The sequence below is a fragment of the Beta vulgaris genome, chromosome 7 (assembly GCF_026745355.1).
Source record: "Beta vulgaris subsp. vulgaris cultivar EL10 chromosome 7, EL10.2, whole genome shotgun sequence".
Classification (NCBI taxonomy): Eukaryota; Viridiplantae; Streptophyta; class Magnoliopsida; order Caryophyllales; family Amaranthaceae; genus Beta; species Beta vulgaris.
In genome coordinates this window covers 36,604,883-36,626,253 of record NC_079208.1, presented here as the reverse complement: position 1 = coordinate 36,626,253, position 21,371 = coordinate 36,604,883, and the positions used below count along the sequence as shown (strand labels likewise).

The following is a 21,371-nucleotide window of genomic DNA, read 5'->3' as shown; positions in this document are numbered from 1 at the left end:
GTTGGATGACACTAATCCCAATGGAGATCACGAAGATCGAAAATTCGAGAAAAAAGAATGGAAATCCAGGACTATCACTCAAACCCTAGACTCGCTAGAGAGTGACTCGGTTCGACATTATATGTGTTATGTTTATGTGTCATTAAAAGTTGAAGTTGTGGCTGAAACTCATGGTTTTTATAATTTTTCTATCATGCATCTATAAATAAGTACCTTCTACTTTCTTCAAGTATCATTGGGGTGTTCTTCATGTTCAAATTGTATTAACTATGTTAGTCATACCAATTATTGGGATACTATTTAATAATAGACTTAACTACAATATTTAATTTAATATTAAAAAATATAAAATTTGTATATCGCAATAAAAAAATCTTGAAATAAGAGTATAATGACAAATATTTTATCCGCTCTTTTTCTACTACAACAATGAGTTTGTTCATGGTTTTTAATGAAATGAAAAAAATGGGTAGTTTAGCATAGAAGTATCCCTTTAACTAATAAGTATAGGGGATAAGTAAATCCTTAATAAAGTAAACTTTATGCGGCAATTTTCATGAGTAATTAATGATGATTTTATTACCAAAAGTAAAGGCAATATTGTAAAATAGTTGTGTTTTTTTACTAAAAGTGGAGTGGTTCAAATAGATAAAACTATCCAAAATGGTGATTATTGCAATAGAAAAAGAACAGAGGAAGTATGTAAATAAAATGGTGTTGAAAAATCTCATTTTACATACAGCAAAACAAAATCAACAATATTAACAGCAAATTTGCGAAAAAACTAATATAAACAAGAACTCGAGCAACGCACGGGCTTCAATACTAGTTTTAACATAAAATCGACGAACCCAATAATGAATTTTCTAACAAGCCCATTTTATTTCACTCTAACCTAATACTATTCTAGATATCCCTTCTCTTCTCCTTTCTTTGTTTTCTTGATTCTCGAACTACAACATACAATTTCAAAAAATAACTCGGTAGTCTTACAAAATGGAGTAAACTAGTCACTAATAGATTAAACTAGTAATTGAACGGGTTAAAGAATATCATTACTGAATCAATCAAACTGATTAAGAAATAGATTATACAGATGCCTAAATAGATTAAATTAGTCATAATATTAAAAAAAAGGTGGCATCTTCTCTTCTTAATATTAGACTTGGACCGTACCTAATTTTAAATTAAAAATAAACAATCTCTTACCAGACCAAGTGAATTTCCAAAACTCACTATTAAAAAAAAAGCAAATGCAACTTTTTTTCCTAAGGCTAGACTCTAATTTGATCTATGATTTGTACAAATAAAGAACTCACGCGAAAGGTATAATTTCCAAGTGTCATCGTTCAATTCCAATTTAGTTTCTTTTGTTAGTAACTTTTTATTTTAAAACTGGTAGATGGGGTACTAGTGGAGTCCCTATCTCAGGGACAACCCACTAAGAACTTGAACCAGTGGAATCCCTATCTCAAGGAGAACCCACTAGAAACTAAAGTACAGAAAAGAAAATTTAAAAAAAAAAAGAGAGAAAACCTAGAACGGCTTCACAAGGAAGCATACAACAAGCTTTTGAAAAAGCTAATTACAAGATGTAAGTAGAACACAAAATTTACCCTAGCATCTAGATCTAGTTCCTTATAGGAACAAACAAGGCTTCGTGAAGAAGCAGGCAGCCACCGCTTAAGCGGTGATTCGAGGACATCGGCCTAATTTCCTGTTTTATTAGTCGTGATGTAAATTTTAAATGCTCGCGTGATTGTCTATATTTTTGTATCGTAACTAATTTCCTGCACATATTTTCTTTATTTATTCATTTTCTTGTTTTGATCTTCTATGTACTATATATTACTTTTCATGTTGATTGCACTATTGATCACCTTGTACATAATAGTTAGAAAAATAAATAAAGAAATATTCTAAAGATTAAATCAGATAACTTGGACATCTAGGAAAGTACCTTATAATTTAATTGTTTAATAAAGTGGTTGTAATAAAATTAATTTTTTAATGTTAAAACCCAATTGTTGACATTATTATCTCTTTTAGGTTGCAATCAAATTATTATATGTATATATTTTTTACAACTTAATATGTCCTTAAATTAAGTAAAGGATATTCACGAGAATTAATTGGCGACTCTTTACAAAATAAAATTGTGTAAGTTGCATGATTTTATATGCCTACAACAATGTAATCGGTTTTTAGATTGACTAACTAGTTAGTAGGCCCGGGCTATGTCCCGAGTAAGAAAAAATTCCATTTATTAATATAATAATACTTTATGATAATAACAATAAATACAATGTAGCCTATTGGTTAGAACTTTAGTATATGTACTTGAGGTCTCGGGATCAAACCCTATACTATGCAATTTCTTAATTTTTTTATTGTACATGAATTACATGAACTAAAACTCCCTAGGAAGAGCGCCACGTGGCACAGTATCTTATTTTTGCACGATATTTGTATAGATTTACTTAGACAGTTTTTAAGAAGTTTGCACAATTTTATTTGGGTTTGAAATCCAGCATTCTTGTGTGGAAAAAAGTGTGAAAAAAATGCTAACATATTCCTCAACGAAAAGTCTTCTCTTTCTGTAAACAGCTCTTTTATAAAACTACATCCCACCCATTCGAACTAATAATATCAAGAGTTTGCATGTGAAGCATTGAATGTCACAGCATGAAGTATCACCAAACTAAACCAGAAAGAAGCGGAAATCATAACTAAAAGGGCCAAAATAAAACAAAAGGCAAAGAAGAAAATGACATATTTGCTTGTTTTTACATAAAAATTATTTAGATAGTAGGCCCATACGGTTCTTTTTCCGAACTATTGTAGGCCATTCATTGCTTTAACTACCCAATACCCATTATCACATATGCTATTGCCAGGAACTTCAACCTGCTCCATCTATCTAAAGATTTGAGTCCTCTCCATATCTCCATTCTCCAAGCATAAGAATGATGCTTAGAAGCTCTTCCACCCCTATTCTTGGCTCACTTCTCTCATCATACTCAGAATCTCCGAGCCACGGCAACCAATGCGAATACAACTCCCCGAAACACCTATCTAAGAAGTTTTCCTTCCACCAAACACACACATGTCCACTAAATCTCATCACCCCTTCATCATACTCTAACTCTTCTCCTTCCATCAATGCTGAATTAACCTCTTACAGTTCTCATAGCTCTCGACTCAATGGATTCAGAAGAGTACAATCGGATGGGAACTTGGAAGGGCTAGCCTCGGCTTCTTGCCACAACTTTGATGAATTGAACCATTCGATCCCATCCAAGAAATTTCCACGCAAACCCAACTGTCCGGTTTTGCAATCCATTCCTTCATTCTCGGTGTACAATCCCAAAATCCAATATGAAGAAGATGATGATGATGATGTGGAAAAAGAAGAACAAGAGGAGGAGGCTGAAGAAAGTGGTGAAGAAGAAAGAAGTGGAGAATTAAGCTTGGAGAAGAGCTTTGCGGTCATTAAAAATATCGGATTACAAGAAAGATATGTTAGTAACCAAGGTGGAAGTGAAGATATACCCTCTAAAATGCACCTTGCAAGAGGACTTGGAATGATCACCAGTGGATATACTAATGGAGGCGGCGGCAATGGCGGATACAATGAATATAAACCGATTGGTTTTGGCGATGATGGCAGTGATGGAGCTAGCATGGCAGAGCACTACAAGAAGATGGTGGAGGACAATCCTGGAAATACATTACTATTAAGAAACTATGCCGAATTTCTACATAAGGTCAATATCAAAACATTTATATTCTCTACATGTATCATCATCACTCATGGATCAAATTCTTGCCTAGTATACTCATTCCATCCCATAATTATCTTCATGTTTAGAAAAGGATGGAGAGATATAACATAGTAAGAGATAGGATAAGATCATAAAATTCTGAAGAATAGAACACTGGAGTATTAATTGTTCTCATTACTTTCTTTTCTCTCCAGTCTAAGGATCTTATAGGGGCTGAGGAGTATTACTCACGAGCGATACTAATGGATCCGGGAGATGGTGAAATCCTTTCGCTATACGCCCAGCTAACTATGGAGCTTCATGGCGATGAAGAACGAGCTTTAAGCTACTTCCAAAGAGCTGTTCAGGCTTCCCCTGAAAACAGGTTGGCCTTCTCAAATCCTTTAAAGTTCTTGTCATCAAATTTGTTTACCTGAATGTTTTCTATCTTTTGCCTTCCTACAGTTATGTGCTAGCAGCATATGCTGGTTTTCTCTGGGATACAGAGGAAGAAGAAGATGGTCATCTACGCATAATACCACCAATTCTTCATCGCACTGCCACTGCTGCTGCAAATATGTAGGTTTTCAGATACAATCTAGGGTGAAGGAACATACAGTTATTTGTAATACCAGCCTAGGGTATATATTCTGCCTGCTTAAGATATACGCACTATATAATGCGACACACCAAGTCACCAATATTATATGGGTGGAGTTTGATGTTCATTACACTTCCAACAAAAAATTCTTCCGTGCAACTCATGAATGTAAGAATTACTTTGAAAAAAAATACTATTTTTGACGTATCCAAATCAAGCTCAATTGTATCTCATTAGTAAAATTAACCAAAATTCTGGTACCACAAAATCAAGACAAGGCAGCCAGATAATCAAACCTTTGGCAGAAAATTCAAAAAGAACCCCACAAAGATGAAAAACATATGGGGACGAAAGCAGCGTACATGCCTTCAAAAGAAATTATAAACTAATTTATGCTTCCCATTCCCCTCACATTAGGGTTTAACCCTAGATCAAGGGTGGAGACCTAAATGTCCATCACTAACAACCAAACAGACAGGAACACCAACAGAGAATGAGCAATAATGTAGCGTTAATCTTCACCACCCAACCCCGTGATCAAGATAAATGCTTCGCATGCGCTTTGTTTGATGGGGAGTATGCTGCTAGTAGCCATTGCCTCTGACCCTATTGTAATCGTTACCGTCAAGGCCATTTCCTCGACCAGGGTTTCTAACCCCACCACGTCCCCTTGACGTGTTGTTTTGGTAACTGCCTCGGCCTCTGCCCCTTGCTACAACTGTCAAATATGTAATGAGAGTCAACGTTACAAGTCAATCTCCAGGAGCACTAGTGTACAAAGTACAAACGTAACATGTTGAATCTTCAAGTAACTTTTCTCATTTCAGCAAGAATATGGCATCAAAGCATTAATTTATGCAAATACATTATGCACATACCAAGTTCATTCAATCTGAGTACAAACCAATTATACTTATACATTCCATTGGAATATATTATACCTAATAGGGGTTTCGTTTCAACCTTTTTATATATAACAACTGACAAGTCGGTACTTTCAAAAAAAAATGCTAGTCCACCACATCTCCTTCTTTTTGCTTAAGCCCCTTCCTCCCTCTCTGTCTTGTTGAGTTCAATAACTAGATTTACAAATCATCACAAAAACATTAACTATGGTATGTTCTAGTTCTCCTGTACTACTTCCACATCAGATGTTGATGTCGATGTTAATGTACTACAGTAGAATCCCTTTTACAAAGCTCTAGACTTGCAGCATCCATTAAACCAAATTCCAGTCTTATGGGGATACATCATGGAGTAAGCTTAATGTTAGTTGATGTACAGCCTGGTAGCATAATAATAGAGTACATGTTTACGCTAACATAATTCTCATATCTTGCAGGATATAGGTCACTAAAATTCAGGTGTTTCCCTTTCTCAAAAGTTTGGATTTCTCAGTAATTTGAAATTTCAGAGCTTAACTAGGAAGAAAGAAAATGATAATTCACATTTTTAGGAGACACGTGTGATAGGAGAGAGGTGGAAAAGGATACCAAAAAAAGTATGTTCGCATGTTGCAACTAATTTAGAACACCCAATATAAAAGAAAAAGTGTGTCAATTATAACAAAATGGGAAGAAGTATATACTATACTTCTATATACTAACTCCAAGTCGAAATACCTTACCCATTTTGCCATTTCGAGATGTCTCAATATACTTCACTATTGGGTTGGGATCACAATTCAACTACCATCTGTTTTCCTATTCTTCAATATAATAGAAGTATTCCACACTATCTTGGATCACATCCAATTTTTTAACCTCAACATATAAGAAATGACCCACCTTATACTTCCTCCTAACCTAAGAGCGAAAAGCAAATGGGTATTTATTTTGAGATGGAGAGAGTATATAACACAGCCACTAACCAGCAAGGGACAATAGAGATCTTAAATACTCGAGAAGAATATAGGCAGTCTTCAAATTTCACTCATATCCAAGCACTCTCAATCATATTAAAACAGTGACCCTGTGATAGTTCAGTACTTCAACTCAGAGTAGTAGATCTAGCCAAAGAACCAGTATTACAATGTCAAAAGTAGAAATAACCCTAGCGTCACATACAATTCGAATTCGATAAACATCTAACAAACAGTTGAAATTCAGTGAAGGAATGCAGTATAAGATTCACTTGGTATGCTTTAAAATGAGGAACAGTAACATCATAAAGGTAGCGATGTGAAAACTCAACTAGCTTTAGAAATACTCTCCCACACACAATGTGCATAATTCTTTTCTAATTTTGTCACATACTATTGCCTTTGGTCAAGAAGTGCATAGTTAGTCACTTTCTCCATTTCCATTACAATACTTTATTGGTTAACTGCACACATGAACTATGGGGAGTCAAGGACAGTCATATGTGGGATGGAGTACTCAATATTAGAGCAGCAGCAACAGCATAAGGACGCATACTGATCCAAAAAAACATAAATCAACCATAAAACACTATAACACAAACTTTGAGGCCATGTTTTATAACAAATTCAATATTGCCTACCTCCAAAATCAATATCTATAAACTACTCCTTCTGTCCCCATAATCTTTTCGCAATTTTCCGTTTCGTCCCAATTACATTTCTCATTTCGTGTTTGGATGGGTCCACCGTGAACCAATTACTTCCTCCGTTTCTTTTTACTCGCTACACTTTCCATTATGGGAAGTTTCACATTACTTGCTACACTTCTTTTTTGGGAAATAAACTCTCTCTATCTCTCTCCTCCCACATGGGTCCCTTTTCTTTTTACTCTCTACATCTCTCTTCTCCAAAAATTGCCTAGGAGTCCGTGAAATGAGAAGTGTAGCGAGTAAAAAGAAACGGAGGAAGTATAAGATTTTTTATCTAACAAAAAGCAATTGGCCCACACTCTCTCTCATTAATAAGCAATTCAATAATTACCCACTATCTTACTTTTCAGGTCATAATTTAAACATGGGGCCCACCCCAAACCCTCTCCTAAAACTTTGTGCCCAAAAGATATGAGAAGGGCCTTAAGGCATGGAGGAAGTAATACCTAGCACATTTGCAAATAGGCTCCAATTTACTTCAAGCCAAAATATATTAATTCAATGCTTCTTCAAGTGCATCCGTCCATTACCTTGATAACAAACTCTAGAGTGAATAAAAGAGTGGTCTACTCGTCAGCACAACCTAATAGAGCTCGGTCAAAATCTTACCAATAAATTTCAGATCTAAATTTCATACCATCTCCATAAAACTTAAGCTACTTAGGCATATGCAAACAAGTTGTGCTAAACAGTACAAAAGCAAGATAAAGCACATACCTCCACCGCGAGAACTGCTGTTGCTGCTTGCTCTCCTCTCTTCAATGTAAACTTGTCTACCCAGCATCTCTATAGGTGAACTCTATAATAAATCAATATGATTAGGCTAAGGATGAGGAATTTTATTATTAAAATTAGAACACCACCAAAAGAAAGCATGAAATTTCAAGAATAACACGTGGGCTTGAAAGCACACTTCTCTTCTGCAGCACTGCAAGAATTAAATAATTTGAACATATTACTAACAAGTTCCCCTACACAGTCTCACACAGATTTATTCTACATTCCACATATTTCTGGTAGCAATTGTGTCAGAACCCACCACAGCTGTCAGCTTCCACCGAAGCACTTAGAAAGGCCAGGCGGAGGGCAAGGAATTTCATGAGGCACACAGAAAGGCATGATTAAGAACAAAATGATGCAGTAGCTGCAATAAGTACATGTCAGCAACCTATATCTCCAATTTTTAATTTTAAGATTGTGCCTGCCTACGATGAGGCGCACGCCTCATGCCTGGGCTTGGTGCCTAGGTTCTAGAACCTTTTCGCCTTAGTGCGCTTTAAGTCTTTTGAAACACTGGCTAGAAGAGATAAATAGAAAGATGACTGCTCAAAGCCTCAAACATTCTTTAAATAACCAACAGAACCACAGGGCTCAAAGCTCAATGTAAAGGAACATTATTTTAATCTCATATTTTCATTGAATCTGGAAAAATATGATGGCAAAGCATATTAACAGGAGCTGAATTAAGCATGTTATGAGCATTATAACATCATCACAAATCAATAACTGTGTTGAATTTTATATGAAGTTGTTAACAGCATTGCATGACAGGACATATTCTAATCCATCCTTAATGGTTTACAATGAACATAATGGCACAAGTATAAAGAACTTCTACAGAATATAAATTTTTTAAAAAAAATGTGAAAAGAGAGAATGACAGCAGATATGATGATGATAAGATTGTTGATTAGGATACCTTGATTGCATTATGAACACCAGACATGTCCTCAAATTCAACAAATGCAAAGCAAACACCAATTTCCTGTGCGCCCACAAGCAGAGAGTCAGTTAACCAACTATTTTCTAAAAAGATCATACATCAACTTCACGAACTGACCTTGCGATTTCTAATGAATACTCCATTTGGTTTGATTCTACCAAACTTTTTGAACTCCTTCTCAAGATCAGCAGTTGTTACATTTAAAGGCAGGCTCCTTACGTAGACAGACATGAGAACACCTGAATTGTAGAATTCCCCCCAAGAAAAATGAGAACAAGGAATATGATGTACTAACAGTTAACAATAAGACTAAAATGGATTTAGTGGTATTTTGTAGCAAATGCAAATTCAGGCTCCAGTAGTTGTAAACTTGTAACAAGAACATCTCACAGGATTTCAGTCGGAATTGGTAGACAAAGTTTTTTTTTGTAAACATCAATAAAATGAATATTTACATCGTAACCGAGCAGACCCTAACCATGCAAAACTTGGAGTAAAGTGAGAAAGGAAATCCTTATCCACCTCTTCTTCTGACAATAATGTCAAACCGTGCTCAGAGCAATATCTGGCATACAATTCTTAACCAAAAATCTCAAAAACAAGCTTTAAACACACCCCATAATTATGGATGCATGCAAATCAACAGATGAAAGTACCTGATTGATATACCAATTCCATAAATAAAGCATGTAAACAGTGCAAAACTGTCAATTCAACAAACTTGAAAAATGATACTATATAGAGGCATCTCCTCTAACCTATATAACTCAATATTGGTTACCAACTAAGATAAATTCAGGTGCATGCTTTTACAAATGATATCCAGCTTCCAGCTTTCTAGCTCCTGATCTCAATTGCTACCTAATAATTACTTGAGGATAAAGTAAAATAGTTTTCAGTAGGGCAATTAACTAGTGTAATACCCTTTTTGTTCAAATATCAATTTTCTTCCACACATTCCAGGTAATATCCGCAGTCAAAGGTTTAAAAAAACCCTCCCTTTTCATACCTACTTTTGAGTACTCAAATGTCAGAACTTCTGTTCATAATTATGTTAAAAGAAAATAAATGACTACTGGAAAACTTCCCTCTGGTAACAATTACGGAACCTGACAAGTATGATGGCATACTTCCCCATGTGAAGTCCACGGATGAACTAGCCAAAACTACAGGCTAGTTGCCACACCAGATGCAAGATACATTTCGTCCAACATATAAGAAGAAGGATCAAGAGACACAATGTAACGCCAAACAGAACCTCAATTGCCAATAGTAAGAAAAAGCCATCTCCTTGGTAATTTTCATCGGGAAATTAAAGAAAATAAAACAAAGTTGAGAGTTTTGGAGGTATAAAAATGTGGAGTTATATAATTGGAAAAAATTAACAAAAGATCATTTAAAGTAAATTATTAGCAACAGTAACCATGTTGTAGGTTCCCCATACGTGCATAGATCCAAGAGCCATTTTAGCTACTTATGTTTCATGGCGAAACAGAAATCAAAACACAATGCTCAATGGGCATAATCAAAGGCTATCAAAAAGGAAGCACAAAGTCCACGTAAGACGAGAGGCAGTTACAAACTAGATAGAAGGTTTACACCCACCTTCGTCTTGAATTAAGCCTTCATCCGTCCCAACACCAGCTGCCTCGGGAACAAATGATGACGCTGATGGGTTTAATTGTGGGGCATTTGCTTGCACCTTCTGCTGCTGCTCTGGTGGAGATGGCATGCTGTGCCTTGCTGCAGTAGGTTGGGAAACAGCTGGTTGTGGAAACTGCGCTTTTGATGCTCGCAGCTGCATAATTTTACCATAGGAAAGCAAGAGTGACATCAGAAATTTTGACAAGCACAGAGTATTGTTTCTAAAACCATAGGACAGCACAGGAACAAAAATTTATAATATCAATAGCCTCAAACAAAGAAATAGATTTTAAAGAGTGACAAAAAATTAACTATAAAGTGCCAAACAAGAAATTTCAACAAGTTAGATCTCTTAATATTGCATAAAGAACTTCTATAATCCAACCCGACGAACATAAAGTAACTTAGCATATTGAATTCGCGCTAACACTCTCTGCATCTTATTTCACATACTTACCAGTTACCACTTAACATATTGGAATGAGGACGGATTAGAAAGATTCATACCAGACCAAAAAGATCAAAACATATCTTCATCAATATCTTTGATTAGGTAATATGTAATAATAAGATTATGATTTTTGTCAAAAAAAAAAAATTCTATAAGTCATCTTTTGTGAGAAACTACCCTTTAAAGGCAATTGATTAAGCAAAAAAAAACCTCTTTTGGATGCGAAAAAGTACCACAACCTGAACCTGATGAGTTAACAATGACTTCCGGCGTTGACTCCCCATGCGAAAGTTGCGAGCCACTTGTTTTTTTTCTGTTTTCCCTTCCTTTCCTCTCCTCTTTCACTTGTTTTTCCACTCCCTTCTCAAAGGCCCTCAAACTCCTTTTCCTCTCCAAATTCACACCTTAAAAGCTCTCAACTTTAGCATTTGCAAATTAGTGAAAAAAATTGAGTAGCCTCGTGCTTTTGAAATGCAGTAATTTAGAAAGAAAAAGAAAAATGAGATTTGAATTTCCCATGGGTAGTCAACGCCAAAAGTCATGATCGACTCGTTGAAGTGTGGAATGTGGTACCAGGTTAACATCCAAAAACATAGGCCCTCTTCTTTTCAACTTATTTTTGCTAATTTGAACTTATCTGAACTTATTAGACCTTATCTAAACTTGTCTGAACTTACTTTATGAGAGTGTCGGACCTTATTTTTGCCGAACAAAACTTATCTAAACTTCTTAGACCTTATTAGTCCTATCTTTTTTATTCTTACAAGGACTGAAAAAAGGTGAATACTACAGGCCATAATATTCCCTGTCCCAGAATAATTGCGACACACCCTATATTTGGATTTTCCACGATAATCACAACACTTCTTAATACGGCAATTATGAAAAATATATTTAGTGATTTTACTCTTCCTTGGTAGTCCCCATTATCTCCTTTCCAATCTACTATTATAAATAGTATACTCTATAAAATGGCCCAACCCCCCAACCCCCCTCTTCCTATGTTGAAACAGTACTCCACTATTTTCTACCAACATTAACAATACAATAACTACAGAAATGAGTCAGACACTACTTACACAAAAACTTATGTGCAAAGGCTAGTGGTGCAATTATTCAGGGACTAAGGGAGTACTTGGTTTTACAGCAAATAATAAACAAATGGTAGCTTCTCACAAAGGATCTGTTAAAGATTTTTTCTTGACAAATTGTCCTATAATTTATAAGAAGTTCATAATAGAAAATACAAATTATAACGAATCTAACAAGATCCAACATGATAACATTTTTTCTCATATTATATTATAAGAAGAAAAAGGTCCAACTTCAGTCTGACCAACCCAAAAATATCCAGACATGAGACCATAAAGATGAGACCATATCTTGATAAATTCTGACTATATCCCCTTATTGAGTTATTTCAAGTGAAGAGAACAACTGTGAAAATAATGGACGCTTCAACAAGAATTTTCAAACAAGCAAGAGGAACTAACAAGGAGAACTAAACCACCAAAAACAATGCCAGAAACTTATAAGAAGGCATACAATGGAAGCATATGATAGTTTGGCGGGCTCCCCAGCAGGCTCATCAGCTGGAATTGGTATTAAGTCTTCCACATAATTCATATGGTTCAGAGAATTCTCAGGTGGAGAAAATTCTTCAACAGGAGCTTCTTTGACAACGGTTTCTGAAAGAGGCTCTTCATGTTGCTCTTCGTCAGGGAGGCTATATTTGTCAACAGGATTATCTTCTGCAATATGGATTGTATTCACGTACTCCCTGGTCTCTTCCTCCAACTCGTAATTAGATACTGCAATAGAGAACAAGCTCCTTAAAAGCTTCACAAGCAGAAAGAAACCAGATTGACATAAAATCAGGTTTAGAGAGGCAATAAATAATGTAAACCGGAACAGATGTTAAAGACTACTATCTAATGCACAATTAATATTGTATAACAAGGCTGGATAGAAAATACTTAATCACAATAACATTTCTGCTAGTCCAGATCATGCAACATGAGATGACAAATTAAGAATGTTGACATGATAATGGAGCACTTTCGTCATAGTACTTTGCAACAAGAATATAAAGCAAACTCACGTGCACTTGAAAGATGGAATATGAATGTAAAAGATATCAATCCTTCCATAACACAGATATATAATAATAGACTGGTCATGCAATTATCTCAGCAAATCCTACAAGCATGAATATCACAGGCTCCCCTCTCACTGAACTTAACTGCTACCATCAATACCTGGCTGCTCTAAGCGAGGACTGGATGCAGGTAATTCAGAATCGACCTTGACTTCAGGTACTTCAGGCACTGGATGCTGATTAACTAAGACCTCATCATTGAACTGAAGAATATCATTTAGGACAAAATAACCCTTCTCCTGGGGAGCTAAAAAGAAGGCCTGCGTAAACGTCCTCTTGCCACTGAAGTTTCTCGACCTCACGACGCCCGATACGATAAGCAGAATGCCACCATGCCATGAGTCTTGGCAATTTAACTTTGTCACTTCAACACCGCTAACATTTAGAGAAGTAAGTACTGCATAAATATCCTGTCAAATAATTGCAACACTAACGTTAAAAGTAATGCATTACTTAACTTCTAGCACTACAGGAACAAAGGAAGTTACGCATGAATCTGTTGAAGTATGAACATAATTCAAAATGTTCACACATAGCACATTTACTTAGGGGGTGGGATGGCAGGAAGAATGAAATTTAAAAGGCATGATAGGACCATCATTGATACTTAATTACTTTTAACAAAATCGATCAAACAAAAAGCAAGAACTGATTACAAGAATGTTACACATCCTTCTTTTTATCATTGGGCAACACTACAGCAGCATTTCAATACAGCACATTCCCAAAGCCTCAAATTTGACTATTTGAGACGGAGTCGCAATAATACAGTAGCAGCATCAGTGGAATTGTTATTTCAACACCAACCTCCCTATTACCCCACCCCCGCAAATAACAAAAAATTATGCGTCTTTCCAGAAGTACCTTAAACGGCTCTCAAATGGCTTTCACTTGGAAGTAGATTAGTATTTGTGTAAAAAAAAGTCACCCAAAATTATAATATTATTAAGCCACACTTCAGATGTTGCTTTATGGAGACCACCACCAAGCACCCAACTCTCTCTTTCTTAATGATCATGTTAATATTGCCTATGCGTCCCTCTGCTTCAAATTGTAATTTAGACTAATCTAACTTTGCCCCTATTTTATTACAAATTGCTCCTCAAGGTTTAAGAAGCTACTTTGCAGAAACCCCAGATCTTGACTTCGCTGCTTGACAGTTCCCATTTTCTTTTCAGCTTTGCAGGTCAACCCACAAAGTCCTAGCCTTACCCCCAATAAAAAAGTATTATTTGCCACCAGCTCAAGCTTGAGCTTGTCCAACTGATATGTCATCTAAGAATCCAGAAAGGGCCCTATCAGTGTCCACAAAGACACCAACATGACTGTCTTCTCCCTTCATTTTGCCAGCATTAAGTGACAAAACCAGCAACTAATGAGTACATGGCGAAGGTAAGGCATTGAGAAATCGAAACCAAAGTAGGGAAGATCATCTCTAGGGGTGGATATCTCGAATAGCATTATAACAATATTGGACTCAAATGGTATGTGTCCCTTTTCTTTCCCATTTTCCTTAACCTGAAGCAACCTTTTAAAGACCTCAGATTATTTATTTTCAATGATTGACATAATGGTATATTTTTAATAACACAGCTCACATTAAGATTATGATCTCTGAATCAACAAATATCCTTATTTTAGGTTACCTTCCAAGATTATGGTCTTTATTCTTTTAATAACTTCTCCAATTACATCATTCACCAACCAACATGTATTTGTCTTTTCTAGATATTTCTTAAGTACCCTTATATATAAGGTTGTATTTTCTAGAGATTGATTCTCATCCTCATCCGCATTGCATCTTTCAAGTTGAACTCATTATCTTTTCATTACTAATAACTTCAATTTTGCGCTAAACACTAAATAGATATCCATACCTCCAAGTTAGAAACTTTACAAAAGCGAACTAGAAATCAATCAAATAAGTCTCTAATAACATATCTTAGTGGAAAATATAAGCCGAAGAACCAAGCTTTATACAACTTCTCACCCTCTTGCTAATGAATTAAACTTTACAATTCTTTTAAGCTATTAAACATAACACATCAGATAATGTTTATACTCAAATAATATCATGTTCTAATAATTAAACAGCACAAAAATAAAATGATACAAAATAAAATAAAAGAATCTTACCACCATAGTAGAAGCAGTTTGAGTATCATCACCATCAACTCGAGTCAAGGTACTAGAATCATTGTAAAACTGATGAGAATACTCCGGCGATTCCTTAAGAACCTTATAATATTGAGTAATAAAATACGAACCAACCTGATTTTCCAAATCCCAAATTCAAACAAATTATATAAAAAGGTCATAAAGTATAGAAAATGCTGGGAAAAGAAAAGGATTTTCAAATTTGAAATTAGATTAAATTAAACAAAGAAGATAACGAATTGAAATCACCTCAAACGCAGACACAGTAGCAGATGCCATAGTTAGAGAAACCCTAATTAAGTCGAATACAATAAGTTATCGATCCGAAAAGAAAGAAATAGCAACTAAAAATGCTCCGATGAATATGCGGTACAAAACGTATAATATATATAGTTTATGAGACCATATAGTTGGAGATTTTATGTCTGTAAAGAGTTTAAGTTTGCTGAGAATCTCAGAGATTGGAGAGAGAAAGTGAAGATTTGGGAGAGAGAAGGAATGGAGTTTAGATCTGGAGAGAGAGAAAGAAAGGAGTGAGTCGTATGTGGTTATGTCTCCTGACTGCTGCGGAGTGATGAAAGTTCTGAACGAAGAGGCTTTCGCTACCAATTTATATTATGCTGAGTTGCCTCATCTATAAGAGGTAAAATGCAAAAATGAGAGAACAAATATCTTGGGAGTATGACAATTTAGTTGTTTACCTCCAAATATGGCAATTGTTTAGACTTTTTTTTTAAAAGAAAGTTTTAGGTGGATCAAGTTCATAATAATTTATTATGAATGTAAATCAATTATATTATATAAAAATTGACTATATCAGGAAAAAAAAATCAACTATATTAGAAAAAATCAATTATATCATACGAAAAATGATTATCTCTATTATATAAGGGAAGGGGAGAGCAATGATGTCCTCTTTTGAAATGCCTATTTTACCCCCTTCCCTTTCTAAATTACAAAAGGAATGTCAAAATCAAAATCGGCACTCAAAGAAAACTACCGAAAATTAATTTACAACACTCACTCACAAATCACTTAAAAGAATAAACTTTACAAATCACTCATACAATTGAGAAAATCACGTTATAAAAATCACGCAAATCACTCAAATAATCGGGAAACTTTATTAAAACTTAAAATGAAGATACAAACTAAAACTAATAACCTAGAATGTCAATACATACAAAATCATTTACAAAAATTTACTTACAAATCACTATTCTCAAGAACCATTCACAATTAATGGTGGGTCATGATAAAAATAGATGTGTATTTGTAGTGAAATCAGAATTTAGAAGTTAGTATACAAGCGTTCCAACCCATTTTAGTGGAAGGGCGCGCTATTTGTTTACATCCATTAGTTTGTAAAGGGTTCAATGCAGACTTTGATGGGGATCAAATGGCTGTTCATGTACCTTTATCTTTGGAGGCTCAAGCGGAGGCCCGTTTACTTATGTTTTCTCATATGAATCTTTTGTCTCCAGCTATTGGGGATCCCATGGGAAAAAATTATTTACTTTTTATAGTGTTTAGAATTTAAAAGTTAGTAATATACTTAATTCAAAAATCAACTAAAAAATTATAATATTAGAAAGCATAAATAATTCAATAAATTTTATTTTGTTCATAGAATTTAACTTTGAAAAGTAAAAAAAAAAAAAAAGACAAAAATAATGGTGAGAGGCTTAAGTGACATAAACTAAACCAATCAAATTTTGCAACTAAAAACAATTATAGTTCATATGTCTAATGTTCAAATTTTGACTCTTATGCCGAAGAAAATCGAGTTTCTGTTTCGAAAAAAATTAAAGCACGCATCGCGTGCAAAACATTCTAGTTGTTGCATATAAAAACTGACTATATCAAATAGAAACTGATTATATCAATGTAGGCGTGTTTTTAATTTGCCTACGCGGGATGAGCGTGTATTTGATTTGACTATCTTGCTATAAAGGTTTTGTATTGAAAATTGTTTTGAAGTCGCTAACAAGTCTTTAAAGGAATATTAATAAACCTAATAATTGGATATGGAAAATCGTAGGGACAAACTATGGACTTATTTAATGTAGATTTCTCCATCTAGACTCCATAGATGGTCAAAATGGACCAAAGATTGAGTTTGGGGGTTAAGGTACCAACACAGCCAGGAACTGTGTTGCCCATTGCTGGCCTCTACTAAATACGATTCATATCAATGTTTACGCAAAAGAATAACCAAATAATGTTTTAAGCACCAGTTTAGGTTGGTTCAGGAAACGCATAAAAAGACTGTTTTCTAGTGACATGTTATTATGTAATCAAATTAGAGAAAACCTAACAAGTTGTCCAAATTAATTTGATTAATGTTAGAACTGTCCTTTAGGTCTTGATTAACAAAAATAACATGTGGGTGATAAAAGTAATAAAGCATGACAATCGTATAATATACATAGAATAATCAAGCAAGCATATAATAATGTACGAAAATAAATAAAAGAAATGATTAGAATACATAGTGGAGCGATTTTATATCAAAGATCTACATCATGAAATAAATGGTTAATAACTTCAATATAAAATAAAGAATTTATTTAAGAACCCTCAGGATTATATCGTGGCTTGGGTCTGCGAGATTGACAACCTTCGGTACGAGTAATCGTGAAGCCTGAAAATCTGAATGTATATGTATGTAGATCGATTTTTTTGTGTTTGAAAGTCTGAGTTTGTAGGAAACTTTTGTGGAGAGAATTCGTAATTTTATTCGTAAAGTGTAAAAGATCGAGTGCTGAAGTTGTTGTGGAAAACCATCCTGAAATATGTACGGAAATCATGTGTATTTATAAGAAAAACGGAACTGCGTTTCACGCGCCAACTGCGCCTGGCATGCTAACGTGTCACACACAATTCCACGTGTTAGGCGCAGATCGACGTGCCTGACGCGGCATGCCGAGTAGAAATTAAGAGTACATGTGGTACGCGCTTTGAAAAATATAAGTAAGAAAAAGATGCGTTTCGCACAGAGAAGTATGCTTGGCGTCGGACTCTATATGTTGGGATGGGTGTGGGTCGGGTCTAGGGGGGACCCTGCTAGACCTAGACCCTGGCTCGCAAATTTGGACTTAAACCCATACCCATAAGGTCTAGGAAATCCAGACCCTTAACCAAATCTAATGGGTTCAACGAGTCCTGGGTCTAAAACGGGTCCAAAATGGGTCTCAAGTTTATTAGGAGTTTCGATTCTTTTCCAACCTACGAATTTTTTAAACCCGTTTTTTTAGTTGTTAAAATAATGAAAGAACTAAATAATAGTATAATTCTTGTACATATTTAAAATTAAAACATACACAACAAGTTCACTTGAGTTATGGTAAAAAAATTCATTACAACTTTATATATTTTGTATTATAATACTTATATTTAATATATATGAAAAAACAAATATGGATCTACGGGGCGGGACTGTGCTTAAATTCATGAGACCAGAACCGAATTTTAACACGTAGTCCCAAATTCGATCTAGACTCAATGGGTCTCAATTTTCTATACTCAGAACCTTTAAAATGGGTCGGGTCCAACCGGGTCTGGGTACAGGTTGTAGGTCCATGTCCATCTCTATCTATATGGCACATAAGTTTACGTGAGTTGTGTGCGCTTGGCGCATGCTTACGTGGCAGTTTACGTGTCAAGACACGTGCGCTCGGCGCAGGTCCGTGTGCCGAGCACACGCAGGTGCGCTCACATTGGTGCGTCAGCACACCGCCTTGTTTTTGACACGTTTTGACAGTTTTTTTGATAAAAACGCGTTTTAAAATTTTATTTTATCTTTTAACTAGAAATCTGATTTTAAGGGATAAAATCCGATTATGAAAATATCTTTGAAACTATTTATTTTGTTTAAATAAAAAATTAATTATTATGAAACAATTAGTTGGGATTTTCAAAGGATTGGGATCAAAATACAATTAATTACTCCCTCCGTCCCAGAATACTCTTTACACTCTACTTTTTCATCCATCCTAGAATACTCTTTATACTTTTATTTTTGATCATGACCCACCATTATTTTAATAGTTCTACCTTGTCAACATTGGCCCACCACTATATTATTTTAATACCCCTTCCCTTGATTTGTGTGTATGCAAGCAATGATACATTAAAAGTATTAGCCACCCCCTTGTCATGAAAAAAAGAAAGTATCAGGCACCCACATAATATCATGTGTGCCTTTCTCTCTCTCCACACTCTTTCATTTTTACCCCTTTGGTCTTCATCTTCAATAGCCATTAACTCTTGCCATTTTCACCCTTCATCTTCAACACTAAGTTTAAATTACCAAATCACCTTTTGATTTCTCCTACAATTTTAATCCAAAACTTTTACCCATGAGCACCAAATTTAAACTTTCCTCACTTTATCTCTCCTAAAATTCCCATAAAACCAAAAGGATGGAAAAAAACCTAAAATATGATAAGCAATTAAGCATGTTGCTATGTACAGTTGAGCGTACAAATCGCTACGGTTCGGCTCATGGATCGGATGAGATCTCAATTTTTTCATTGAATGTGATGTTATTCTATTGGCGTGCTTGGAGTAAACATTCATGTTTCTATAATTTCTCATAACATCAAAAATTACACTTTTGAACTCTACATGAAAATTTTACAAAAGATTACTCCCTTCTCTTATGCCTATTATGATTAAAATATACATACATTTACAATATTCCCTTTACAAAATGTTAACTGGTGGGAAATTCACAATTAAGGGCTCTCTACTGGTTTTCAAAAATCAGGAGTACAAAAATTAACAATCTAACTTCACTTGTCATTCTTCATCAGAAGTGGCTTCGTTTTCACTCGGTCCCAACAAATTGTAGTGCTTCCAGATAAAGAAAACATTCTTGTATGAGTTCAGGGGAAGGAGAGAACACTAATGGTAGTATTCTTTGCCTCTCTAATGCTGTCTTGCCAACATGCCTCTGTTCATACCTGTTGCTTCCTTTCACTTTCATGATTTCTATCATGAGGAGTTGAAGACTCAAAAAAACTTTGTTTCCTTTTTTTGGACAAAAGTCATTGTATGCATCTTTGACATTCTTAACAAGTTCTTGACAGTTTCTTGGTGAAGTTTGGTCTTTTAATGCTTGAATTGCTCGAAAAAACCCCAAGTCAAGAACATTTGAATCAGGACTATTAGGAGGTTGGCAAACTAACCTAATATCTCTATTAGATGCTTGAACTGCTTGAAACCAACAAAATTCATCAGCTTGGATATGTGGTCTTGCGTTATCTTGTTGAATATATATGGGTTTTCGATCATCACTAGGCCACTTTTGGACTATTGCTGGAAGGAGTCTTTCTATAAGCATTTTCCTATATGCTTCTTTTGTGATTGGCATGATAGGTTTGAGTTCTAGTGTACCCGATCTTTTCTTTCTTGAGTTTCTCTTTGCTGGCACCCGCCTCACAAATGGGAAATTACCCAATTTTCCATCAAATGTACATTCACCACTTGAGTTGAACCGTGGTCTTGCAATAGCTGCGAAGAACATAACTTTCTGAATAAATCTTTTGCTCTTACATGATCGATATGGCCTCAGTTCGGATGGGAGTATATAATACTTCTGGTTGCCTTTTGTCATGTAAAACCACTTTTCATCTATGTGAATAGTGTTAAACATGTCATCAAAAACTGAGTCTGAGTAGAGTGAATCCCCATTCATGGTATTCAGACAAATTGACAACCTTGCAACCATGTTTGCATCAGTTAGCTGTGGTTTAATTGCGTTTGAGTGAGCTTTTATCAGCCCCTGTTTGATCAGTCTGTGGACACTTGATTTTGATTCCCTCAATGCTGCCGCCAACGATCTACATGTTTGTCTTTTTTGTAGTGGAATATCAACAACTCTCCCAACATCAATTTGTTTGCGTTTTTGTCCACATCTTCCTTTCTTTTTGGGTTCAACATTAACCGCATCTCCATTACTTTGTTGTTGGTGGGCTATGTTCCAGATGGTGTGAATTGTTTACCTGCTGACTTCGAAAATTCTCGAAGCTTCTGTTGTAGCACCTCTACGCAAAAACGTTATTGTTGTGTTGTTTGAGTAGCCACTCAATGATGATTTGCCTTTCTTTAATGATAAGTTCCCTACTTGGCCTACTTCTATGTTGTTGGCACATGGAAACCTCTTTTTGAATACCACTAAACTAAAATTAAAGATGCTAAAAAGTCACGCTTTTAATTTAATGAGGCTCAATTAAGAATCTTCCCAAACCCCAATAATGATGTTGTTATGACTTATAAGGGGTTATAAAAACATTTAG

At 35.2% G+C, this 21,371-nt stretch overlaps 3 protein-coding genes across 3 annotated transcripts; 1 reads left to right on the top strand and 2 right to left on the bottom strand.

The window, feature by feature from the left end:
• Positions 1-2,783: 2,783 nt before the first annotated feature.
• On the top strand, positions 2,784-4,492 carry LOC104899396 (hypothetical protein). The gene is made up of 3 exons (XM_010686571.4): positions 2,784-3,767; positions 3,980-4,149; positions 4,230-4,492. Exons 1-3 carry the CDS (start codon positions 2,967-2,969, stop codon positions 4,345-4,347), a joined length of 1,089 nt encoding a protein of 362 aa, XP_010684873.1. The 5' UTR covers positions 2,784-2,966; the 3' UTR covers positions 4,348-4,492.
• Positions 4,493-4,570: 78 nt separating this feature from the next.
• On the bottom strand, positions 4,571-15,676 carry LOC104899397 (nuclear transport factor 2). Its single transcript, XM_010686573.4, has 9 exons — positions 15,319-15,676; positions 15,049-15,183; positions 13,013-13,322; positions 12,300-12,565; positions 10,265-10,457; positions 8,777-8,898; positions 8,636-8,701; positions 7,654-7,735; positions 4,571-5,083 (listed from the first exon to the last, which is right to left on the bottom strand). The coding sequence occupies exons 1-9, from the start codon at positions 15,346-15,348 to the stop codon at positions 4,950-4,952; spliced, it is 1,338 nt and encodes a 445-aa protein (XP_010684875.1). The 5' UTR covers positions 15,349-15,676; the 3' UTR covers positions 4,571-4,949.
• Positions 15,677-19,900: 4,224 nt separating this feature from the next.
• Positions 19,901-20,803, bottom strand: LOC104899411 (uncharacterized). The gene has a single exon (XM_010686598.1). The coding sequence runs from the start codon at positions 20,801-20,803 to the stop codon at positions 19,901-19,903; it is 903 nt and encodes a 300-aa protein (XP_010684900.1).
• Between the last annotated feature and the right edge of the window lie 568 nt (positions 20,804-21,371).

Bases quoted from the DNA above. Each gene is read 5' to 3' on its own strand.
- LOC104899397 (XM_010686573.4), bottom strand. From the start codon at position 15,348: ATGGCATCTGCTACTGTGTCTGCGTTTGAG. The intron at 13,323-15,048 runs GTAAGATTCTTT...ATTATTTGACAG, and splicing joins AAACTGCTTCTACTATGGTG to GATATTTATGCAGTACTTAC. The intron at 12,566-13,012 runs GTATTGATGGTA...TCTCTATTGCAG, and splicing joins TCCTCGCTTAGAGCAGCCAG to TATCTAATTACGAGTTGGAG.
- LOC104899411 (XM_010686598.1), bottom strand. From the start codon at position 20,803: ATGGTTGCAAGGTTGTCAATTTGTCTGAATACCATGAATGGGGATTCA.
- LOC104899396 (XM_010686571.4), top strand. From the start codon at position 2,967: ATGATGCTTAGAAGCTCTTCCACCCCTATTCTTGGCTCACTTCTCTCA. The intron at 3,768-3,979 runs GTCAATATCAAA...TTTTCTCTCCAG, and splicing joins ATGCCGAATTTCTACATAAG to TCTAAGGATCTTATAGGGGC. The intron at 4,150-4,229 runs GTTGGCCTTCTC...GCCTTCCTACAG, and splicing joins CAGGCTTCCCCTGAAAACAG to TTATGTGCTAGCAGCATATG.